Here is a 27,282-nt window from a genome sequence, read left to right on the forward strand (position 1 = left end):
ACTAGATGGCAGAATAATGGACAACATGTCCATCCAGAAAAGCTTCACGTTACAAAACAATATAAAAATGTTTGATGAAGAGTATGCTTCCAAAGGCAGAAAAGAACAAGATTCAGTCAACAGTCTTTAGAAAAGCGACATCCACAAACAGCGTCCTCCACGGATCTAGTTTTCATCCACAATCCTTAAAGCAAAGTATCCCGTATGGTGAGTTCCTACGAATGAAGAGGAACTGTTCTGAGCCAGAGGAGATGGAGAGAAAATTTCTGGATACCAAACAAAGATTTGCCTCACGAGGATATAAACACAGTGACATCACACGTGGAGAAAACAAAGCTAGACAAAAAACTAGAGCACAAACTCTGACAGTAAGAAAGAAAGCAAAAGAAACTACTGAAGAAAGACCTCGACTCATTCTGACCTACTCAAAAGAGAGCTACAACATCAGAAAAATCTTGCTAAAATATTGGAACGTCATCAAAAAGGATCCTGATATTGGACCAACAATCGGAAGTCATCCTCTAATATCATACAGGAAGGCACCGTCACTTCAAGACACACTGGTGAACAGCCATTTTGAAAACAGAACAACGAAATCTTGGCTTGAAGTAAGACAACAAGGATTCACAAAATGCATGACATGCAAAGCTTGCAAAATAGGCAAGAATCTAAAATCTATCAAAGACCCTCGAGATCGCATTTTCACAATTCAAGACAAGATTACCTGTGATACTCAATTTGTGGTTTATCTGATTGAATGCTGTTTGTGTGGAAAAAGATACATTGGATCAACAATATGCCCGTTGAAAAAGCGTATCCTTGAACATATACGCGCAATCCAAAACAATGACATGACATATGCAATGACTAAACATCTACAGAGTCATACTGGAAAGACCTGGCATGACATCAAGTACTCGGGCATTGCATGTATTAAAGAACATTAAAGAGGTGGCAACAGGACTCAAAAACTGAGACGATTAGAATCAAAACTAATCATCCGTTTCAAGACAAGAATTCCTGGAGGATTGAACGGAGATGATGAACTTTATGTACATTTGTAAAAACTTTATGAACAATTGACATTATATTTCAGACAAAAATAGCTCCCTTTGCAACATTTTGAATTGATAGAGTGTAATTTAAATGCAAATGAGTTCACTTAGATTATAATTTTTGTATATATTAGAGGATCACTGTCGATGTCAGATGTACCGCGTGGTCATCTTTTGTCATGACAAGGAAATACAAGTTCACTAATGGCACATTAGCCATCATATCTATTTTAATATCTTCCAGCCACGTTGACATTTACACATAACCCCTGTGGATATGCTTTGCGACTAAACGCAAATATTCAGATATTTACTATAAGTATCTTTATTGAATTGTTATGTCAACTTGCCCAAATAGATAATCTTGCCACTCAGGCATCACTTTCACCCTTTGACATAAGTGCCCACGTGGTCACTCGGACTCGACGCCAAATCCTCAATGTAATAAATACATTTTGTGTATAAAGAACTACCATACCCATAATGCCTCATTGCGGGTAATAGTGGTGATCTGGTATAAATAAGGAAAGTGAGAAGGGACTCATGTATACTACCGTGATCAAGAACTGCCATAGTTCGAAACGCGTAGGTGAAGAGCAAATAAAACTTTAATACTTCAAAAAATTCAGGAAGAGTGCGGCGTCTTTGTGTTCAACAAAGCTTGCTTTTTGATATTTAGCGAGGTTGTCCTTACCTCGCCGCCCGCACCAGCTATCTAGTGCTCCTCCCGCAGGGACAAGTTGTTGGATATTTATATATATATATATATATATATATATATATATATATATATATATATATATATATATATATATATATATATATATATATATATATATATATATATATATATATATATATATATATATATATATATATCTATATCTATATCTATATCTATATCTATATATCTATATCTATCTCTATCTATCTCTATCTATCTCTATCTATATCTATCTATATCTATCTATATCTATATCTATCTATATCTATCTATATCTATCTATCTATATCTATCTATATCTATCTATATCTATATATCTATATATCTATATATATATAGATATATATAGACACTAATTAGACAAATCTTTCCACTTTAGACTTGGAAAAGACAGGAGGGAGCAATAAAATGGTATTATTAGTCACTATATACAACCAGATAAGAAACCAAGTTTCGAAGTTGAAATTCCCAGCTACTAGATGGCAGAATAATGGACAACATGTCCATCCAGAAAAGCTTCACGTTACAAAACAATATAAAAATGTTTGATGAAGAGTATGCTTCCAAAGGCAGAAAATAAATATGTGACGATGGCATTTACAGTACGGTCAACGTTCTCAGGAATTACATAGATTCCACCTACTGTCAACATTTAAAAAACACATTTAAACAATGTTTTTGTAGCGGGTTAGATGATAACAGTTTTAGTAGAGTTTCATACTACAAAAATAGACATCTGATGAAACTCTCCAATTATTAAATAAGCAGATGGCTAATAAGCAACATGATATTTCAACAATTAAATAACTGATAAGCAAACAGCAAATCACAGTTTTGATCAATTTCATACTAAAGAGATATTATTCTATAACATTCAAGGATGAAAAATAAAATCATGACATGGGAAAATCCTGCACATGAAGCCAATGGGTAAACATGCACCTATCAACCAATTCTTTCATTCCGTCTTTATCTGGCACCAAGGATTGGTCCTGGTCATCTGCAAGTGGAGTGCCAGCTTGTCGATATATACAGCGGACCATGTATCTTACTTCCGACCAGTAATTCTGAAGCTGATGAGATTCTCGTTCAGTCTCTGCTGAAATTTCTCTGGAAAAAACATGAAATAGAAATTTAAAATTTCAAAAGTAAAAATGGTGGCTATACCACCAACACTACAAGTTTACAAGATGTGAAGTAAACTTTTAATCCAGTACAATATGCCAGAAAAAGCTGCTTGGTGCAGCTATATTTGCCCACTTATAGGCAAGTCTTAACAATGTGATGGGATGCAAAGGGCTAATTGAATAACGTTTTAATAAATCTATCAAACAACTGTGATGAAATAGGGCCTCGTATAAAAAAAAAATAAGGCCACTGTAACACTTCCAGACCAGGTCTTTGCCAGTTAAGTTAGAGGACACCTTAACATTTAAGCCACAAGAATACTACTCACTTGTAAGGATATATCCACAGAATTAGATAGCATAGGTAAAGAAAAAAGCGATCCAAAAAATATAATTAACGGATTCATTCTGAGGGAGAATTAGTGACGTTACCATGGTCCATTCCTTCTCCAACAATACGCTTGGCACAAATAAACAATCAGAAGTCATTAGCAACCTATTAAATGGTTAAGAAGGAAGGCCATATCCTTCAGAAATATAAACCAATTAAAGAAGATACTTTTTCAAAGTTCCATGGTCCACCTTCCAGTAACCAAATTCAGAGTGTCCGGTACATTTTATGGTGAGGAACGTGGACCTACTGGGGGTACAGACATTTGCAGCCACTGTAGAAATCCAGCCTAATTACCTTTATATTTTGGTGCAGCGTATACTTTATTTCCCATTAAACATAGTAAACAGACATTGCTCAAGTTAACTACGCCTTTATGTGTCAAAAGTTTACACAGTGCTTCATAATGCAGTTCTGACATTACTAAGAGTATATGGTATTACGATTTCTAAATGTAATGGTTATTTTCTGACCCCGAAATAATAAGATATGCTGCGATTGGCTGATCACAAGTTCTTCCAACAGCAGGTAGTTAACTCACTGCGCAATCACCTAGCTAGTCATGCAAAATTGACTAAAGAGCGGAATTAACAAATATTAATGAATGTTTCAAGCAGATAAGAGTGATAAGTAGCAACATAAGAATTATGGTCCTTGGAACTTGACAAATTTCCACCGAAAGCCATTTTCCATAGTGGAGGCATTTAGAGGAGTCATCAGCTAAATGTTCAGCTCTGTGACATGCTGAAATTGAACAAGTACATGAAATATTGGGTTAATGAGGTTGAGTAGTACAGCTGGTAGGTCATGGTCGCAGAGGTCCCACAGACTGTCTGATCCCGATGTCAAAACTTGCATAGGTACTGTTCCCTTCCTGCACAAGAAAATCCCAGACATGATTACCTTCTTACAAAGAAGGCAGTCAGAAACACAATCTACTGCATCAAGAGTAGGTACAGTAGTTTGAGAAAAATAATAATTTTAATCCTGGAGAAGTCTTTCTGCAATCAATCATATTAGAATCAAGAAATAATAGTCTTCGTATAGCACTTTCTCCAAGGGCATGATTCACAAAACGGGCTTACCCAGCTAGTTTTATATTGTGGTAAGGAGAAAGTTTGGAATTGTTTTAAATTACCTGGAGAACAAATATTTGTCCGAGGGCAGTTCTCAGGCAGGAGCATGAAATATTGATCAAAGGGGATTATTGCTGTGTAACACCAGAGTAGAGGTCCCATATCAGTATTGTAATCTAACTACCAATCTGTAAAAACCGCAACACGCACAAGAGTGGGGGCAGAAAGCATTTTCCCTAGTTTCCCTCTCCAGTTTGATCTGTGGGAAACACTATCCCATTCAGTAGGACTTAGCAACAAGACTAAGGATCATGTTCCTAATGTTTTCATTGAACCCCACTCCTCAGTTCTCATTCTTAAGTATAAAAATATTTGTGCTGCATGGCTCAAGCTACTACAAACCAGAACGTCACAAGGTAGATGACTGGTCTAGTAACTATTATTTGGCAAGAATGTTCCTATCTTAATTCAGGAGTGATAACTGTCTTTAAGAGTTGCACTCTATATCAGTTTTATTTTAAAAAAAAAGAAACAAATACGACAACCAGAGGCATTATACCGGGGAGTCTATTTGTGAGCAGGCCTTAAGAGTACACCTCGCTACACACCCGTAGTTTCACAAATGATTTGTACAAATAAAGGGAGAGCCCATCAAGAACAGGTGCCTATAAAGCATCCAGGCCAGTGACCGCAATACTGACCTCTGCTAATACAAAGGGTACTTTGAAGACTGTCATCACCTCATCATCCAGGACCATCAATTGTACCCGGTTCAAACGTTCTCCTTTAGATGATAATGGCACTGAGGCCAGATTATGTTAGTACATGCACAAGAAAAAGACCAGAAAGTTAAGTATACACTAGCATCATTGTTGAAGACTGGCTCCTCCTCTGTATCTATATCTGCTGCTGCCCCCTTCAGTACTGATAAACCAGTTCAGGGTCCTTATAAGGTGCTCCAACTTACCACAGGTCTTAGCAACATCATCTTTCACACAAAATATAAACTTCCATACCGTAACCTCCAAAAACGTTAGGCAATGCAATCTCAACACATTGGAGCAGCATGAGCAGAGGCTTCCCCCTATAGAGTGCCCCAAGTAATAAAAATTATCCAAAGTTCATGTCAATATAGTAATTGGATCACAGAGCCAGCCAAGAAAATCAACATTTTACAGTTGGTTTTGCTTAAACCGCTATTGCTTGTGAATGTCATACCAGATCATCTATACCCGAATAGAATGTCTACAACGCGTTTGTGGTTAACCCTCAGGGCAGTGTGGTAGACCAATGTAAGAAAATAAAACCCTAGCAATGCACAGTGAGATGCGCTAAGTGTCATCCACAAATACATATTTTAGATAGTACATGAACCCAAAAAAAAAAAAAAAATCCAAGGGAATTCATTGTTCACCATAAAGAAAGCATGGATACAATACTGAGAATTGCTACCTGAGCTATGAAGAATGATAATTGTGCTTAAACTGTGCTACCATCAAAACCAGATGGATCACAAAGTAATTTTAGACTGCCAAGTTATCTTAAAACACATCAGAATTGACAATGCACAACCATGTTTTCCTCTGCATGCTCATACTTCCTGAAGAAAATGACTCACCTTCGTTCATTACATGCTTCGCAGTTACAAGCTACGTCTGGTGTTGTAGAATTATTGAGATCTGAAGAAGATGGGCCACTCTGTGCACCAACAGTAATTCTCCCACCTCCTAAAGATTCTTGCTGTGATCCGCTGTTAGCAAGTGGCATATGCAAGAGGAAATCTTGATTCTAAAACAAGGGAACATAAATACACATACAAGATTGTTAGCCAGCGGAAACAAACTGGACTTCTAACAACCACCTTCACTAGGTCAATGATAAAAATCTTAGAGGAAACAAACGGTAAGCATTGCTTTGAGTGCAAGTATGTGTCCTCTCCAAAAGCGCTGATACTGTAAATAGCCCCTAATTAAACATATTCTTTGGAAAATATAGATCTATGTGTGTGTGTGTGTGTGTGTGTGAGTATAGTCACTGAACGAAAAGGAAAAAAAAACAACAAAAAAACACCTGTCTGCTGCGGGAAATACGGAGTGTAGTACCTTCTGCATGGAGACTTAACAACTGGGCAGTGAGTACGAGTATAGCTTTCAGGACAATGACTGACTGGACGCCTCAAAGTTTGCGGGTAGGGGGAGTTGAGGGCGTCGATTTAATTGTTTAGTCTAAAAAGAAAACTAAGTATTCCCATATGGGAAGTGAATAAGGGATTTGACATACAATAACGTATTATTTGCAAAAATGTATTGCACTACAACTGCTGGACACAGCGATGCCCGGCCTCCGGGATGTGACTTCCCTCTCAGAGTGAAGGCAGCCGGCCTCAGGGTTGTAGGTGCACTGCTGTGTATGTCACCATGTGTTTTCAGTTATATAAAAAAAAAAAAAAAAACAACGTTCTTTATGTGGTTTCTTCTGTTCATGCTACATTAAATTCTCTTAATGGAAGGATAAGATGCTCACATGTTTTTTTCCGCCTCCAAAATCATTGTGCTCTCCTCTCACTTGCACTGCATTCTCTTTTTGCTCATTGCACACATACACCATTCTTAGTGACATAACATTTATATGCATACCTCTACATTCTACGAAAATGCCTCACGGTATGGGCAACACTCAGCATCCATCTGTCAATCGCAGAGATAGTGTTCGATTTTGTAGCTTAGGCTGCATTTCAGTGTCAACTCTGCAGCACTGCCATGGGTCCATGCAGACCATGGAAGATTGTTCAAAATGCAGTCTGTTGAGAAACATTTTTCTGCCACGTTTCCTCATATTTATGCTCCAATAAAGACTATAGTGGTTCAAGATTTGACCATTTTAAAAGGACAGTTGCTGTTCAGACTATTTACCAAGCAAGAGAACTCGGTAGGGCATTAAGCTTTACATGTACAAGAGTTCCCTTGATAATGCATACAGTCAGAGTCTACACTGTGAAGGACTCCAGAATAAATTCTGCAGGTCGACCTTCCTCATTAGGAATTAATGAAAGTTTCTGTCCTTCCTTAATCACATTCATAAAGGTTATAAACTTTATGTGGACAATTTTTATATAGAAGTCAGCTCTAAAGATTCGCTAAGGGGAGAGCCTGTAAAGAGCTCCAAAAAGATCAGTGCAGTGCATTGAAACAAACTGTTAACTAAAATTCTCAAGCAGGTGAGAAGTACATGTGTGCATTACAGTACATAAGAGCATTTTTCCGGTCACAGTTTAGGGTCAGTTGGCAGCAGTGCAGAAGCCCAACTGTACATTTGATTATAAACAAGTATACAGGCAAATTTGATAAGCCCTACCCAACTACTTCAATCATGTGATGCGAGTCGTACAGCAAGCACATGGTACAAGTAGTCGGCTATTCGCCTGCTCCATTTGGCAGGGTATAATGCATATGCTGTCTATCAGATGAACATAAAAACTGAAGTATTTTCTTGACAAGGCATTGACCGTTCTCAGTTTTGCTACTGTAATCGTAGTAGCTTCTACGTCACCTATTGCAGAGGACATTGCAAGGCTGCAGGATCTACACATTGCAGGCCTCATTCCTACAACAGATAAGAGCAGTAAACTAGATGTGGACTTTATACTCTGCAGAGAAAAAAGGTGCCCATCTCAGCAGTCCTGTGCATTCAAACTTGCTTCACTTTACATCACACAAAAGTGAAGTTCTGGGAAAATTGCATGTCACCTTAATTGCAGCCAATGGATACACAACTTCCAGGGCTCATTACTTTACTTAACAATTCATCCTGTCAATTGTCCCATATAAGTTGGAAAGTCTTTCGAATAGTTCTCCACAAACTAATTACAATAATCCATACCAGTTTTTCCCCCCCATCTGAGCCACTGAGCAGCAGACATAGGTTTCCCTGGCGGACATGGCACCGGTGCAGCAATCCCTGTCCGCCCAGATAGGCGACATCTCCCAAAGAGTTCAGCTGCTGGAGAAGAGAGCTGAAGATGCTGAGGGGCGCAATCGCAGGAATAACATTAGGGTGCAGGGATTGCTGGAGGGAGTGGAAGGGGCCAACATGATTGACTATCTGGAGAGCTGGTTCCGGGATGTGGTGGCGCCTGCTGGTCTGACTCAATTCTACACTCTAGAGAAGGCCCACTGGGTCCCCGCCCGTCGTTGCTCGACTCCTACATTATAAAGACAGGGATGTCCTGCTGCAGAGGGCGCGCTCCACGGGGCCCTACACAGTGGACAACTCCAAGGTGTTGATTTTCCGTGACTATACGCTAGAGGTCCAGCGCTGCCGCACATCGTTTTTGGCAGTAAAGAGGGCCTTGCGTGATGAGGGGCTTCAGTACTCCTTGATGTTTCCAGCACGTCTGCGGATAGCTCTGAATGGCAAGGCTCATTTTTGTGGAAATCCTCAAGATGTCTGGGACTGGATCAAAGCCTACAAAACGGGGCGCGGAGCAGAGGGCCGCCCCGGTTGTGGGTGAGCAGCGTTCCAAAGGGACTCTGAACAGGACGCAGACATCGTTTCGAACAGACACCCAGTGCCTCCCAGAGGGAGAGGCTGGCTGCACTAATGGTGGTGTCCGAGCTATTGCAAGATCCTAAACCGTCTTCTGGAGCGGACACTGGCTCGGAGAAAAGTGTTTGATGGGTCGGCCTCTGATGTGTCCAATGCGGACAGTGTTAAATTGCCGCACATTACCCCTGGCACTGCCGATGAAATTATTTGAATGTTTTGTTGCCTCTCTGGTGCTACTTCGCTCTGTCTTTTACTCCTTCTCTTTCTCACGCTTCTATACCTGTTTGGCCTCTTGATATGGCATTGTATCTGCTTGTGCTGGCGGATCGGTGGGGGACCATTGAGACAGTCGTACTCTGCCCTCGGGTTTGGGGCGATGTGTGTGCTGCCAGTGGCAGGGCGCTGCTTCGAGGGTGGGTTACATAGCCAAACAGCGTCGGCTTGCAGCTGCCTTCCCCATTGATCCTCTGAGAGAGGACACTGAATGTTTAGTTAGTTTGGATGGGGAATAGTGTTTTAGTGCCTGTTCTGAGGAAGGGGAGTTGGGGTTTTGTTTTTCGTTGTAATGGGGATCTTTTGGGGAATTGGTGTGTCACAATATGGAGTCAATTAGGGGACTGTACACAGCTTACTCATGGGTTCATTGCTTGACTTGAAATGTATGTCATGGAATGTCAGGGGTATGCATTCTATGTTGCGCAGTCAAAAAATACATGCTTATTTGGTGTGTAGGGGGGATTCAAATCTCCTTCCTTCAGGAGACGCACATCATGCGCCACGACTGAATCGCCCAGCAGCATAGATGGCAGGGTGAGATTTTTTACACCACTTACTCTGCTTTTGCGCAGGGAGTATTAATATGGGTTAGAGGGGGGTTGCCTTTCCACACAGTGCAGCAGCTAGCAGACCCAGAGGGAAGATATGTGATGGTGGCGGGGCGGCTTAATGGTAAGGATGTGGTACTGGGTAGTATACATGCGCCCAATGCGGAACATCCAGCCTTCTTCACACAACTATCTGGGAAATTGGTGACATATTTGACTGGATCGGCGATTATGGATGGGGACTTTAATTCCGTTCCTGATGTCTGCTTGGATAGATCGCACCCACCTCTCCCTGATGCTCCTATCCATAAGATCTCTGTAGCCAGGAGGGATTGGCAGATCCGATGGGGGTTGGTCGACGCGTGGCAGGCTCTTCATCCGGGAGAGCGGGATTATTCTTACTTCTCGGCACTGCACAAGCTCCACCTTAGGCTAGATGTGATACTGTGCTCCCCAGATATACATGCGGTCAAGCATAGCGAATATCTTACCAGGACAATCTCAGATCATAATTCACTGCTTCTACGGCTACACTGGTCCCCGGCGCGCTCCGCTATCCCAACTTGCCATTTAAATCCAGAGCTCCTGGAAGATCAGGTCTTTAGGGAGGTGGTGGGGGCTGGCATCACCCAATATTTCCTTGACAATAAGGGCATGGCGTGCTCTTCTGCTGTGGAGTGGGATGCCTTTATGGTTGTGATGAGGGGGCACTGTATTGCCAACGTGTTGGGGGTACGCAAGACCCTATTGCTAGAAATAGAGGTAGCGGATCAGAGCTTGCAGGAGGTGGAACGCGACTGGCCTGAGCGGCTTAATAGACAGCAAGACTTACTAGAGGCGAGGGAGAAAGTCACCGTATGAGTAGAGAGATTGCGCTGCTGCGACTATAAAAAGTTTCTGGCGCGTGCTCATGCAGAGTGAGATAAATCTGGCGCGTGGCTGGCCTGGCTGCCCAACCCCGCTTGTCTGGGACGGTCATCTTAGAATTGTGCAGCTTAAGAGGGCTATACTCAACACAGGATTAATGATCAATTTCACGCATATTACACGGATCTCTAGCAGAGCAAGGTGACTCTGAACGTGAAGGTTCTCAGGGAATTTCTAGCAGCAGCTGACCTTCCGAAGCTTGATGCGATGCAGGCGGAGTTGGTAGGCCAGGATATAACGTATGGGGAAGTTCAGGGAGTGATCAAACATATGGCAAAGAAGACCCCTGGGGTGGATGGCCTGCCGGTTGAGTTTTATTTGAATTACATTGACCTCTTGGCCCCTAAGTTAGTCATACTTTATAACGAGGAGCATGGGACAACTACCGGTCACTACTCGCGAGGCTATTAGCATTCTGTTGCTGAAGCCAGGGAAGTCGCCCTCCGATAGGACCGCGTATCGACCACTGTTCATGCTTACTACAGATTATAAGATTATGAGTCGGATCCTGGCGACGAGGTTGGTCCCATATATGGCCCAATTAGTCCACAGGGATCAGGCGGGATTTATCCCGACAAGGAACACCGCCCTCAATGTGAGGTGCCAGCTTCGCATGCTGGAAGCGGAATCTTACCAGAGGGACTCTGCTGCCATTTTCTCGGTCGATATTGAAAAGGCTTTTGACGGCCTTGAATGGCCTTACTTATTTCAGGTCATGCGTAGTTTTGGATTGGGCGATACTTCTGTGGCTTGGATAGTGTTGTTATACAAACTTTCCACCGCTCGGGTTAAAACGGGAGGGTTGATCTCAGATGCCTGTGAGATGAGCCAAGGGACGCGGCAGGGGTGTCCGCTCTCCCCAGTTAGCCATGGCTATGGAGCCACTAGCTGCTCAGGCTCAGAAGGGGCCACGGTATCCAGAACTTCGTGTGGAGGGCATCACACAATACATCGCACTTTATGCTGATGATCTACTCATGTTCCTAGCAAATACAGCTGATGCTCTCGACGGCGCAAAGCGCTTACTCCAAGATCTCGAGGGGATTGCTGGACTCAAGGCGAACTGGGCGAAGTCATGCCTGTTCCAACTGTTCCTTTGGATGGGGACCCTCTAATTACTGATGGGGTACAATGGGAACACCACTGCTTAGTATACCTGGAAACTCGTATTTATCATACACAGGCAAACCTTCTGGAGGGTAATGTGGGCAGGGCCATCAAGGACCTTAAGGGCAACTTGGAAATCTGGGGGACCTTGCCCTTAATGGTGGCCGGACGGTTAGCTCTTAAGATGGTAGCCCTCCCTAGGTTCCTGTATTATTTTCGAACCCTACCAATTTGGGTGCCAGCGTCTATGTTTAAGCAGCTCCAATCAATGATCATGGGTTTTCTCTGGGCTACTGGCAGGCGAAGGGTGGCGCTGCAAACCCTAATGAGACCGAAAGCGGACGTTGGTCTGGCGGTGCCCGACTTCGAGACGTATTATTTAGCGGCCCAATTACAGTGGCTTACCCAAGCAGTGGTGCAGGAGTTTCTGGGGCCAGACGAACAGGGGAGTCACAGGACAAGTGTTCTCGTATTATTTTGCAACTGCCATTGCAGCTCAAAGTACTTAACTAGTGAACTCCGGACATTTCGGCTGTGCTGGAATAGAAATCAGAGGAGCGCACAGATTGCGCATGCATAAGCACCTGAGATCCCTCTGATTATGTGCACTGCTCTACCACATGGGGCAACTGGATTGCACGGACGGCCTGGGGGGAGAGAGGCATGGCTACTTTAGGAGACCTATGAGGATGGCACCCTCCTTCCCTTTGATGCCTTGCAGGATAGATACAATCTGCCTCGCGGGGACTTTCTGCTTCATTCTGCCCTTGTTGCGGCCATCCAAAAGCACTGGAGAGAAGGGCTGTCTGAGCCGCGGACCTCTATGGCTTGTCAGCATGTAGTACTAGCGGCAGGTACCTTCAAGGCAGTTATCTGTCTCTATAGGCGCATGACGCGTAAAGCGCTGACTCCGTTGTCGGTATTGCGACAGAAGTGGGAGGGGAACTTAAGCGAGGAGATCCCTGAGAAGGTTTGGGCCAAACTGGTTGAGCGGGCGTGGAAAAGCACTACGAATGCCCAGTTCCAGCTGGTGCATTTTCTTTATATTCCACAGAGCTTTCCTCACCCCAGCCAAGATGAATAAATACTTCGGTACACAAACAGCCCTATGCCCACGTTGTAACACGGAGGAGGCGGATTTCGGTCACATGATGTGGGCTTGCCCCCAGATCGAGATGTTTTGGAAGGAGGTGGTGACACTCGTGTGACATTACCAAGCGATAGAACGAACCCGCTATAGGCCCTTGTCTGCTGCACTGATTCCCCCACACATCTAAAAATAAGATCACTAGTAAATTTTTAGATTTGGGTCTTATATTGGCCAAAAGAAATATTACAATACACTGGAAATCCAAGAGAGGCCCCAGTATTCACAGGTGGAAAGTTGACTTTCTTAAGTGGGCGGAATGCGAGAGCATCATTAGACTTCAACTTGCTGGCTGCGCGAAAAGTGAAAAAGCATTGGAGGCTGCGAGGGCTTGGTAGACATTGGTGGTCTTACTGAAGGCCCCGGACGCTGATCTGGATGTGGACTCCATGGATGGAGACCTAGCTATTCCACCCGGATGACTGTATTTTACTATAACTGGCTCACTATGTTTCCTGCATCCCGGATTGTAAATATCCTTGACGCCGCAGAACTTTCTGGTCTACATCGTATAATATGTGCATTGTGGACTGTTGTATTGCACCCTGATGTTAGAGTAAACTTTTGCTTGGTGTGACACGCCGGGGGGGGGGGGGGGGGGTTGGGGGGGAACGGACTAATGGATAGGGAGGGAGGAGGGGTTGTAGGTTTGCTTTTTTGGGTTGCTTTTTTTCCCTTGACTTGCCTAGTTTCTTACAGGGCACGGCTCAGGTACCACTTGTATGTTGATTATTGCTAGCTGGCCGCTCCTACTAGGTTTAATTTTCAATATCCTAGGTGCATACTGGGGCTATTACTTTGAGGGATTGATCTGTAGGATGTGGACAAGCACTTTCTATTTGGGTGAAACCAGAGCCTGCTATTGATACGCCCCTGTTAGACCTGGTATCCTGATTATGTCCGACTATTATATTTTTATTAATTCCAAACAAACATAATCTGAGCCACTGAGTAACACATTAGTAATACCTGTAGCCCGCTTGCAGCCTCCCTCCTCTGTCAAAACGTGGTGGATGTCCCATGTGTCATATTACAAGTTCATTGTAGTCAATGCAGTGCACATACTGTTGTACAAAACAGCTGCCACGTTTTGATTGAGCTCCTTGTTGACCAAATTGCAAGATCATTGGTGTTTCTGGAAATGCTGTTAGGAAACTTAGGATAGTCTGTCCCAGATTGTTTACCACTGTTTTTAAATGCAGATTTGCTCACACTGTCTGAGACATGGGTCAGTAGCACATCCTCTAACACCCTAGTGGGATTTGGCAAAAATCGACTGCATTTTTAGCAGTCACCTTGCCAGTCAGGAGCCACTTTCTACCTAAACAGAGCTCCTTCCAAGCACAGCGGGTTTACCACAGGAGCAAGAAAGAAGGTTCTCCTGCACCTATGCAGGCTTCCATGGCGAAGAGCAAGTAAATGTTCAAGTCGCCAACTTCACATTATTATTCAGGGCTTATAATGAGACAGAGAAACGAAGAGCAAGTCAAAGCTTAGCCTAGACTGGTTTTCAGCAGAATCTTATGTAGGTAGAAGGAAGATCGTCATGGTAGGAGTGATGCACATCACTGTATGTGATGCACATCACTGTATTTGATGTCCATGGCACTTGTGTGCTATACAAATGAGTGACAACACAAAAGGAATTTTATCCAATGCCAGATGAGAGGATCAGATAAAGCATGCAATGCTATGTGGATGAGGGTCTACCTTCCAACGCAACTTTTATCCCATAGTCAAGAAAATAAAACAACTCACAACAATGAAGTGGAGAAACAGAAGTACATCACAAATGGACATTTTCTGTGAGGGAAGTCTTAGGTTGCCTGTAAATGAGGAATGTTACACCATTCATCTTTCTCGTACTTCTCCCAACTATACTGCTAGGTAAGTATGTACTTTCTCTACGGAATGGGTAACGATTTGATTCTGCATCTAAATGCAGTCAACTTTACGTAGGGTGTGAGTGGAGTATTTTGGCACAGGGTCAGCATGCACCCAAGGAAATCTACCAGCCCTAGATATATTTGAAAAGCAGACACTCTGGGGTATCTGAAAAGAATGACTTGCATAAATCCCACTAAGTTTTTCGAACCAAAAATACCCTACAAAATAGCAAACTTTGGCTATAATCGCAGATTTTTCTCCCATGTTTGAGGGAAAGTTCCAGAATCTGCAGGGGTCTATGCCTGTCTGCAAGGTATCAAGCAGCTGAATCTGTTCATCTAGTTTAAGCTCCACTAAAAAGCAGTTCTCCTTCAGCACATCTATTGTCCACTTTCTACCAGCACCTCCAAGGCAATCTTTGGCTCCAGTTCCAACAGGGGCATCTCATGAGTACACAAAATGCAGGCATTTTAGCCACTATTCAGATTCTACCTCCACATCTTGTAGTGTCTTACCAAGGGGCCAGTTAAAAGAGGAGTGCCACTTTGCACCAGGAGTTTATGTGCCACCTTCAGTTCAGGCCTCAACCCACTAGGAGCACATTGGGTGGAGGGGGAGAGGGGGAACGGGGACGCGGACGCCAGAGAGCCAGCACACAGCTGTGAGGCTACGACAGTCTGGGGCCCAAATCCACCAATATCCTCCCTCATGTGGGTCCGTCCCGCTGTTAAACCACACTCCCTGCTCAGAGGAATGAAGCATCTACACCCCCATATAAACTTTATCGGGAAGGATACTCTGATCCAGAATGACCAACTGGTCCCGAGCCAGGCCGTGACACAATAAGGACATCTTGCTGAGGGAATTGGCGCTGGAAGAGGCCTCTATACCGCAGTGAGTCCCTGTAGGGAGTAGAGACCTGAGGGGTATCGGGCAGAACACCAACCCACGGTGTGCCAGGAGTGAGCTAAAATGTTGTACTGACCGGCTCTAAATTAATCCTCAGGGGAAAGAGTATGAGTGAGAGTGACAATACTCAAATTTAGAAGCCGGGACCCATGAACAGCACTGCTGCACGTCAGGATATGAGGAGCCCTGAACGAATATAGTTCTAAAAACCGAGCGTTTTTTATACATGCATTCAACTCCACAGATGAGGACAACTAGTAATTCACTCTGATCGGTTTATTGTCAGCACAGCCGAATAAACCGGCGCATTTCGCCGTACAACACACCTTGACCACAAGTAGGAAAGCAATGTTCCTGGCACAAACATGGTGTTACGTGAAGTCATACAAAAACATAGACGGAGGGTCTCTCAAAAGCATATAGGTATATATAATATCATACATTTATGATACAGATTGTGACTTGCATTGATGCAGCACATATTTACCCGTTTACTCATTAATGTATTATATTTATATTCATTTGTATACATTAAGTCAGATTGTAGTGGCTTTATGGCCTCCCTGATATCATCCTCCTCAATATCATCTGCCAGGAAGTCTCTTTGGGTGCCATTCAGCCATCCCAATGTGACCCTGAATCAATATTGAGCATTGGGTTCTGCTAGAAGCGTAGAAGGAGCAGTGGAAGAGATGCACAAGATGCTGAGAGTATCTCTGTGTAGCACCCCGTCGAAAGCGTACATCTCCAATATAGATCATTGGCAGAGTAGGGTTTTCTAATCGTTGTAGCAAGGGCATGTCCCGGCCATTTACCCTCGCCATAGGTTCCTGCATATGCATATTTACATGGTATAGGCATCCCCTCTCCACTGTCTCCTGAAAGTCTGTCATGGTGACTGATTCGTGCCAAAGTTTCTGGGTTGCGAGTTCCCCACAGTTGTGAATCATGATTCTTTAAGGTCGATTCTAGCTTCTCCAACTGATCCCGTAGGGATCTCATCACACACACACACACACACCCCACCCCCTTTCTGGCCAGGCTAATGTCTCTGATCGTGATTTAAAAACTTCCCATGCTGTGCTCGCATCACTTAAGGTAAGACATGACCAATCAGGCTTTAATCCCAAGACGGTCTACCTCCCCCAGTCTATGCAAGCTTTTCACCCTCCTACAAGACATCGATCCAGACTTAGTCCCATTCCAGGAAATTGAAGGCCTTGGTGGCACTATCTTATGACTGTCCTCCGCCGCATGGGCCTCCAGCATTCTTTGACATGGATTCCACTGCTCTATTCATGTCCTATGGCCAGGGTCAAGGTTAACGGAGGAGTCTCATAATCATTTCACATTGCTAGAGGTACGCGTCAGGCTTGCCCATTTTCACCTTTGCTTTTTGCCATGGCAATAGAGTCCCTACCTAGCAGCAATGCTTCACCAGAACCAGAGAGAATATGCCATCTGGTACCCTTCGAGACACATCATGGTCTCGCTACACACAGACATCACTCTCTACTTAAGAGACCCACAACTTAGGTTAAATGGGGTACTCTGCGATTTTATCAAATTGGGGTTCTGTAGGCATCCAAAATAATTGGGAAAAATCCAACCTGTTCCCTCTTAGGCCATTCACACAACAATTTACACCAGGCTTCCCACTGAGGTGGTGTAACACTAAGCTCCACTATCTCGGAGTGATATTGTCAAGGGACAACAAGGAGGTTGAGGGGCGAATTATGGTACAGCGCTTCACTTTGGATCTCCCTGCCCATGTTCTTGGAGGGACATCTTGCTTATGAAAATGGTCATCTTACACAAACTTTAATATTTGTAAATATTCCTGTTCCGCCAGGGTACCACTTCTTCAATGCCCCTAAGAGACATTTGATTCGGTTGGCCCATGGGATATCATTATACTGCCTTTTTCTAAAGGAGGATTTGAAGCCCCTGACATGGAGCAGTACTATTTGTGCGCCAAGCATACTTTTCCATCCATTGGTACAAACCCAGCCCCCTTCCTTCCACATTTAGCAATAGAACAAGGGTGCACGGCTCACATTCCCCACAACCTCCTATTTAGGAACCCAGACTAATTCCCCAACATTCGTGAACTCCACTAGTACACAAGTATGGACTAGATACCTGGGGAGATCTATATAGCAAGGGCAACCTTCTTTGGAGGGAAAACACAGACAACCTTGATGAATAAGGCATAATGCTAGGGCTTCCATTCCTAAGTTCCAGCGAGAACCCCCCCACTCTGGACATGCTACATATGCTGCTCCAGGCTGACTCCCCATGCCATCTTGTATCTTGGGGTCGTGGCAGGGTACCCAAATTCAAGGAATGGTTGTCTGACCTGACCACTGTCAAGACCAACTGATCATATATGAGGAACTGCTGCCCCTCAGCTCCAGCCCCAGAGATATATTGGAACCTTTACATAACTACCTGCTTAATCAGTCACAACGCGATGACTTGATGCCTGCGCCTATTTTGTAAGCATCTCCTTGCATCAAAGGATGCGCCCCTGTATCCAAAGATGGGATATTTCATGTATTAATCTATACTAAATCAGGGGAATCACCTCCTAGCTTTCTCCCCCATTATGAATGTTTCGTTCTATGAGGCAATGGCCCGCATACCTGCATATGCCCTTACACCAGGACGATAACTGCTTTACTACGGTCTCGGCTAACTGCAGTTAAACGATGCAACAATGTTGATATGGCTACTGTAACTAATATGTATTGTTCTGTTTGGTATTGTTATGAAATGTGTTTATTTTCATTCTGAATGTCTGATTGGTTTCTTTGTCAGCTGTACAAACAAAAAACCCAATAAAGTTTTTATGTTTTTTAAAAGCCACTAGGATTACCTTACGCCACCATCCTCCAATCCAGTTCCAAAACGCCAGAGCTTCTCTGAAGAAGAGCTCAAATGAATCAGACTCATGGCACAGCAGCAGTCAACTTTCTATATGTAAGCGCCACGTTTGATACAGTCTCATCATATTCTCATTTAAAAAGTGTAGGAAGTTGGAATTAATAGCAATGTCCTTAAATGGTTCGCCTAGTTTTTAAGGAACAGAAGTTTCCAAGTGAGAGGATTTATTTTGCTAGGACACGTTATCCCTGGGATATGGTGTACCTCAGGGATCCTCGTTAAACCCTACTCTTTATACTGTCTATGTGTAGGCTTAGCAGACATCATAATGGGGCATGGCTTCTCCACAGTGTCATATGCTGGTGATGCTCAAACCATCATCTCCTTAACATGTGATACACGAGTACTTTCCACCAAACCCAATGCCGGTCTAAGACGTTCCTGACTGGATGTCCAGCATTAACTTGAAAATTAATGGAGACAAAACAGAGGTTCTGGCCGTCGAAACTCCCCTACTCTTTGGTCAGAACTTCAGTGGCCCAATGATCTAGGCAAACCTCCCCCTTCCAAAACAGAACTAATACGTTTGGGTTTTAGATAGACAGCCAGTTCACCATGGAGGTTCAAGTAAGAAAACTTACTGTCTTATGCTTTCAGTTAGTCATCATCTAAGTTGAACGATCTTTGTGCCACAAGAAATATTCATTCTTAGTTGGAACTACAAGAATTGACGTTATTCTTATGAAAGCCCGGAGGAAGCCCTGGTCCGGATGACCATGTAAGGGCGAAACATGTGTCGGCTGTTGAGAGTTTCTAATTGCACCTTACCTTGCTATGAACACCGGACAATAAAGATATTCAAAATCACTACCTGGAATCGTGAAGCATTTCTTTATCCCAAAAAACTGAACAATGGAGAAGGAGCCACTCACCCACTCCTAAATGATCACCAACTGAGGTATAAAAGGCTCAATACCTCGAGAATAGCTTCCTCCAAATACAGGACACAAGCCAACTACATCCAGGAGGAGAAGCCCTGAAATTCCCTTTTTAACCAAACCCTGCCTCAAGCTTTTGCCTTCTCCAGGCCCTAAAGAAAATCTTGAGATGGCTCCCCCCTGCTATTTGAATAACTGTGGTCCAAGGTCTTATCCTGTGCCGTTTTGGCTACAGTAATTTAGTCTCCTTTAATAAGCTTTCAGTATGTGGTCAAGCTGCTACAGATAGTCCATAATGCTGCACACACATTGTTGAAGATCCCAAAGTATCACTTGAACTCTTCCTCCCTAGCAACGTTGTATTGGCTACTGGCATTGAAACTAATTAAATTCAAGTCCCTCTGTCTGGCCCATAAAATGATGTACAACAAAAGTCCCCTTCTAATCCAGAGGTTGCTAACTCCTTACAGCCCAAATAAACCACTGCACTCTGCAGACCAGAGGCTTTTCTTGCTACCCAGAGTCAAGAAAGCAAGAAGTAGGGGATGTTCTTTTACCTATTTAGGAGCCAAACTTTGGAACTCCCTCCCGCTTTCCTTAAGACAGACCAAAGAAGAAACCAAATCCAGGAAGTGTCTTAAAACTAACCCCTTTCGAGTGAATTACCCACTACACGTGTTGGAAGGACACATCAGCAGCGTTGGGAAGCCCATTGGGTAGCCATGCTCTTTATAAATGCCTAGCCTAGCATTCTCTGTCAACCTTGCATCTATACAGCAAAGAAAAAGGGCCTGCAGTGCAAGATGCTTCAGAAACTTGGCATAGGACAGGAGATTGAACTGGAAACTCAGACTTGTAAACAATATACTTTCCACCTGGCATTCCCCTTGTATTTTACAAATGTATAATACCTGAAGGACTCTAGGATCGAGATTCATGATTAATTCACAAATTAAAAGATAAAATGCACAAAACTCCCTGGCTCGTTAAGCCTTTTAAGACCACCTAACACGATTTGTGTTATTTGATTGTTAAATTCTGGGTGCATTTAGTCAAAAGCAGTCAATGTTATAAGAAAAATTAAAACACGGTCTTAAACCAGGGCTCGAAAAATCCACTTGCCCACGGACTACGGCGAACAAGAGTGAATGAGCACTAGCCATTTTTCGGGCCTACTTGCCCTTCCTTGAGAGCTGACAAAAGGTGTCCTGCATACTCACAAAGTAAATGTGCAATAAAGATGCCTTTAAATCTTTTTATCTGGTCACATTTGCTCTGCTTTCAGAGACAGAGGTCAAAAATCAGTTTGACTTCCGACACTTACTTTTCTTTCTGTGACTGAAAATAAAGGATTCTGTAAAGTGAACTGAGAGACAATCTTGCTGTCCAAAGTCAGTTAAATAAGATGCTGTAAGAGTTCAGGCTTTAATTCCAATACAACACTAAAATAGCTAATAAGTGAACAGTTCAAACATTTTAAATATATTTCACTAGTTATGAAGACACATTTTTGTAATTCTGTGGTCAAAAAAAAGAATTTAAAAAAAAACATTCAGAAAAAACTATTCGGTGATGTCCAAATTTTAAATATTTTTGCTGAGACCCAATTTCCAAACATTGTTTATGCGCTATATAGTTTTATCAGTAAAACTACAGGTCAGTGGAAACGTTTTGTGGCCATTTCAATGAAAAATGTGCCATCTGTAAATCGGAGTGCACTATCATATCATGCTTTAGTAATTAATATATTTATGAAAAGTGAATTTTCAAACATGAACTAGGGAATATTCCTGCCCCTGCCCAGATGGCAATGCTATTAGTGAACTAAGAGGCAAGCCAGGGATCATGTGTACCCTATATGTGGGCTTCATTCTTATTCTACATGGAGCAAACGTTAAGTCTAGCAATTTTAGAGTTTTTTTGAACAGCAGAAGTGGTGAACTTGCATATTTGAAGGTGCTCTTATGTGATAATGAACAAAAAGGCAGCTCCTTAAGACAAAATATTTGCCTAAGTTCACACAATTTGAGACCATTTCACGGGTCAAGTACATTAGTTAGGTGGAGTAGGTTATTCAAGTTACTAGACTTGGAGGTCTAGTAACATTTTTATGAATTTTTGAGCCCTGCTTTAAACTTCTCAATATATATAAAAAGTTATGGGCTGTGTTAGGGGAAACTAAATGTGTCCCAATAACATGTTAATTAGAGCAAATGTACTATTAAACATACATTATAACAGTGCAAATGTCAGTTTATTACTACAGTAGAGCACTTTCATAATGGTCAGAAGGTCTCTGAAATGGGATTTTACCTTTGCACAAAAGATTTCATATACTGGATGATTTTTTTTCCAGTTAAATATATATTTTTTTTAATTCAAATAAATATGAAAAAATATCATGCCATAACACCATATGCAGATGTGCCGAATATAATATGCTATTCATTGCTATTTTTGAGGGAGGGGAGGACATTAAAACCCACTGCTTTGCCTCTCCCGTGTCATTGCCTCTCCCAAGTTATGGACCCTCCCTACACTCAACAAAGCTATTACATAATATATTACACATCTGTGCATCTAGACCGACAAATATCCATTGACAATTTACTGTGCTGTACGCATAGCTCTTTGAAGTGGCGCATGGGTGGCATGTTTTCATAATATAAATAAATAAAAATCTAGTTGCAGCGGAAGCTGTGATGAATTCCTCACCAGCTACACGTCATCAAACAGTAAGTTCCAAACAAGGAGTCACAAACGAAGGACAAAGATATTTATTAGAATAGGACATGTTCAGACGTTTCTCTTTGAGACAAATGGGTTCCTTCCATGGAACAAAGACTGATGCACTAAAACCCGGCCACCTGGGATTTCGAATGAGATGTAAACATGTGATAAATTCTTGCAGGGTTTCCTGTGATAAATGCTTGCTGGGTTTCCTGTGCCAAAGGCAGTCCTCCTCTGCACAGCATTCAGATGGGCACTCAACCTTTACCTGCTGCTGCTCCTTAATATGACTAGATACCTCCAAAATTCATTTGGGCACCCACTCTCTACTCAAGTGCACAATCACAGTTATAACCACAAGCACCAGAAATCATACAAAATAAGCTACCCTCACTCAGGAGGAACGCTAGCATCACCATTGACTGACACATGGGCTCACATCTAGCGCTTTGCCACAAATCCAAACCTAAACAATATAAAGCAAGATTCATCTCTCAAATTGCAAGTAACAAGAATGCACTGCCTGTGAAGGCCTATTAAAATAGTGACCTCTGGTAATTGGCTCAGTGTTCGCATTTACCCCACAGGGCAAAAAATAAATACCCGCCCAATGAACTGCTTATAAGATATGTAAAATCTCTACAATGCAATAAAAGGGAATATGCAAAGATTTTTCCATGGTTTCAACTTACCACTAGAGACTGCTCTAATGTTGCATGTGTTTCCTCTTTTTCAACTGTCCGTCGACAGTCTGGACATACCCACAATGGAAGATGCAACATACTGTTAGTTTTTGGAGAAGTTGAAAGTGCAGTTTTGCTAGAGTTTTTAATCCCACTCTCTAAAAATGAAATATCTTTACGCTCGCTTCTACAAAGTAGGCAGTGCTCTCCTGTGGTGTACGGTGCCCTTTGACCCAAACCAAAGGTAAAGGGAGCCTGTAAAAAGAAAATATTTTTATACTACTAATGTTTGATACAAAGCATACATATTGTAACAAAGCTACAGTCCAGAGTAATAAAAGCATTCACAATGAAGCTTGAGCATTAATAAAAATGGACTAAAAGCGGGCAAAGGCTGTTTGTTATAAGAATGGTTTTCAAACAATGAATAACAATATTCAAAACTTGGCCCATTTATTCTGTTCTGCATCTGCAAGACTGTTGGAAGATTCCAAACAAACAGTCTTATAATTGAACTTTTTTTGTTGAAAAGAACACTGCATTTATAAGAAACGTAGTTTCTATTTTGGTCATGTGAGACCTCGGTGTAATTTGAATACAATACACTTTTATTCAAATGAAGTCAGAAGATAAAAAATAAAAAAAATGGACATCAGGTTCTTTAAGTGCATACAATTTTTTTTAAATATTTCTAGCTCTTAAACCACTTTAACCTTCGTTCAGCATGTGTGGCTGTTGACATTAATCACAAAACAATGTTCGTATAAGCTATATCCCCAGGAGCGATCTTCCAAATTTCAACAGTAGAAACAAAAAGACACTATCTTTTTTCTTACATAACGCAATGGATGGTTTGTGCAGTTACACTGCATAAATTAGAGAAGTAAATTCTATAGCTGTATAATGTACTAATGGGGTGAATTGGAACTAAGGATTCTCTGGCGCTACTAAAGTTACATGTAATTGTCAGCAAACACAGATTATAATCCGATGCGGTGCTCAGGGGAGGGGAAATCACCCCAACCCTCCAAATGTAAAACCAAAAGGTGGTTACTTGATTCTGACAAAAGTCCTTGGAACACGCATGCATCCAGTCCAACAGAACATAATAAAAATGTGTACAAAACAAACAAGTACGTAAGAATTTTCTCCAGATCTTGGTCTTTAATTATTTTTGCCCAACCAACACGTGTTTCGTCGTTAGGGGGAATACCCCGCAACTTCTTCAGGGCTGTATAGCTTGCTAATCTCTTGGTCTCTTCCACCTCTTTGCCGGTTCTACTTCTAACCCGGCTGGTCACACAGGTCAGTTCACGCAAATCCGGATGCGCTATACGCGACGATTGAGGATCAAAATACACATGGGGTTGTACTCGCTCCAGGTCCAGACGATACGGTTGAGCATTTTGGAATTTAATCAAGGGGACTAAAACTTGGTCGGATCTTTACCCTTTAATAGAGGATAATTACTGAGGTACTTTATACTAATTTGCATGGACTGAACTGTGTGACCAGCGGGTTGGAAGTAGAACCGGCAAAGAGGTGGGAGAGACCAAGATTAACAAGACATACAGCCCTGAAGAAGTCGCGGGATATTCCTCTAACGATGAAACACGTGTTGGCTGGGCAAAAAGGATTAAAGATAAAGATCTGGAGAAAATTCTTAAGTACTTGTTCATTTGTTAAATTCTATAGCTGCAGTATTTTCTGTATCTACAAAGTTAACACTTCTTTGTAAAATCAAGCAGAACAAGGAATACTATTAAAAAAGTTCTTTAGCGTGCAGTCCATATGCTGAGTGAGACAAATAAAGGAACAGTTTACCTTACTGCAAATGCTGCATGCACGAAGAGCTTAGAACCCAACCGCTATAAAGAGACCCTTACAACGAATCAACTTACTTAGACAATGCATCTCCTACAAATGAGATGCAAAAGCCAAAAGCAGTGCAGGAAAATGAAGCAGCATGAATCTGAAATGAGGCTCAGGTGAAATGCATGAGTTGCATTTATCAGCCCCAAAAAACCCTAGAATTTACTTTGTACGATGAATGAAACCTGGAAGACAGAGCTTAAGAATCACATGGATGGTGCTAGTGTGACAAACGGGATCAGTCCAAAGCAAGCCATAACACGTGCACAGATCACCAACTATACAGCAGGATAAAGGGGAAAACTGAGGGAGAAGAACCTTACAGATTGATAAAGATGATTTGAATGCATCACTTGGGGTAAACGCTTTTGAGCATGTTAGTACTTTCCACTATATGAAGGGCAACTAAACCTTAGGCATAGAAAGAATATTAAGAACAATACAGGGGAACACGTACTCCATGAGGTTGAGGACAGGCAGGAAGAAATGCGGTTGGCCTCAATCAGCATCGAAAAGGCATTTGACATGGACGATTGAGGTATCTATCAGAGGTGATAAAGGCCATGGGGATTGGGCCCCACTTTAGGGCCAGGGTTCAATTGTTAAACACCAGCCTGGATCACAAGTGAAAGTGGGACAGTATGGGCTGGATTGGTGGGACATAGAACGTGCTACGAGACAGGGATGCCATGTGTCCCCCTGCGGTTTGCTCTGGCAATGGAGTCATTGGCAATAAAAGTGTGTATGGTAATGGGGGATAAAGGTAGGCCACACAAGACACTCATAACGTTCTTTGCAGATGATGTATTGTTTTATCTCTGGGCGACTAGGACATCGGTGGCACTCCTGAGGGAGCTATAAAGAAGTTTGGGGAGGTATCTGGCCTCAAAAGCAATATGAGGAAATCCTTATTGTTACCACTGGCAGGGTTGGCTGGGGTGCCTGTGGAGGGGCTGCCGGATTTAGTGATGAGATGGGAAACTGATCACTTCAGTTACCTGGGCATGATGGTGGTTCACACATACAAAAAGCAATTCCAGTATAATACTGAGCAGGTGACAAATTCCTTGCGTGTGCGAGCTGGTTGGAGAAATGTATCCAAATTATGAATTTATAGCCTTTGATGATGAGAACCCAGTTTAGATTGGGCAGTTTCTCTATTATGCGGGAATTACAGATGTGGCCAGGACAGTTAGGCAGTAGATTACTGCGGCACATGTTGCGGGGGAGGGGGGGGGGGGGGGGGAGTGGGGGGTATGGGTGCCAAATTGTCTCAATGTTTTATGAGGCACTGCTGGCTGATATGGGTAATGGGCCGCTGGAAGCACTTTCTGGAAGGGGAGGTAGACCTTGGGACACTACTCAGATGTGGGCTGGGCCAGGATATATGGTTATGGTGGACTGTATCCAGCCATGCCCAGTTTAAATGAATACATTTCATTTTTGTGCAGCGCACTTTGATGAGCCCCCACCAGTCTTTCCCCCACAGGAACGTACAGAATGTATCCGGAGCGCAAGTCTGCATGTTCTCGTTGCGGAACCATGGATGCCGACTTATGCATATGGTGTGGGGTTGCCAGTGGGCGAGAGACTTCTGTGATAGCGTCATGGATATTCCTGGTCGGGCCACAGCACTGGACTGTGCAATCACACCGCAGTTATGTCTGCTGGTGCCCAAAAAGGTGCAAGATGACTTACTGGTTCGTGCAGTTAGTCCTGGTGCTGGAGAAATGGTGAATAAATACCATATGGATGGAGATTCAGGCTCCCACAGAGGCATTGTGGGCTCGAGGTGTTTGAGTGGTCGGTGGCAGAGGAGACTCGGATGCAATGCACCCACTCAGTGCTCCCCAAGATTCCAAGTCCACATCTAATTTAGCATATATGTACTAAATTTCGGGATCCGGGGGAAGATGATTTAAAGGATGAATCCACCGATAGGAAAGAGTAGCTATTGTGTAAAAGTGAGTTGGCGGGCTGGACAGGTCATTTGGGCCATGTTATTGTTTTTACTTTTCCTGATTTAACATACAACATTGGGTCCCCATAGCTGTGTTTTTACAGTAATCCACTTCAAGATGTGAAGTTTGTCCGATGCTGCCACTACTGAACTGTTATTCTTGATAACGGTGCTGCAATGTTACATATTGTTGTTCTTAAGCTGATAAAATGACAAAGGTTTTAAAAAAAAATTAACACAAATAAAAAATAAAAAAGGAATGGGGAAACATTAATAAGATTGCATTTAAGGAGGGAGGAAAAACTAATTTGGAAGGCATGAAATTGTGATTAAAAAGGGTTCCAGCCATCCAATGAAAGGGAGCCATTTCCTTTTGCGTGCTCGGGTGGGTTGTTGAAGGATAATCCAAATTTATATACACAAGCACTTCCCAAAGGGGTGAGGCTTGAGAGTCAAAGATGTCCAATGCATGAGCCAGTTGCTTCCCTCCAGCC

General features: G+C 42.7%; 1 protein-coding gene across 4 annotated transcripts in view; it reads right to left on the reverse strand.

The window, feature by feature from the left end:
• The window catches only part of FAM193A (family with sequence similarity 193 member A), a 489,141-nt gene that overhangs the window by 377,674 nt on the left and 84,185 nt on the right, over positions 1–27,282 (reverse strand). For 3 of the 4 annotated variants that reach the window (XM_085642531.1, XM_085642533.1, XM_085642532.1), the window contains exons 3-5: positions 22,966–23,211; positions 5,992–6,161; positions 2,722–2,889 (exon numbers count right to left, since the gene is read on the reverse strand). In XM_085642531.1, coding sequence (XP_085498657.1) covers positions 2,722–2,889; positions 5,992–6,161; positions 22,966–23,211 — 584 coding nt within the window. The remainder of the gene's footprint in view (positions 1–2,721; positions 2,890–5,991; positions 6,162–22,965; positions 23,212–27,282) is intronic. The other variant, XM_085642534.1, reaches the window with a different exon arrangement.

Source organism: Triturus cristatus, chromosome 2_2 (genome assembly GCF_964204655.1).
Source record: "Triturus cristatus chromosome 2_2, aTriCri1.1, whole genome shotgun sequence".
Classification (NCBI taxonomy): Eukaryota; Metazoa; Chordata; class Amphibia; order Caudata; family Salamandridae; genus Triturus; species Triturus cristatus.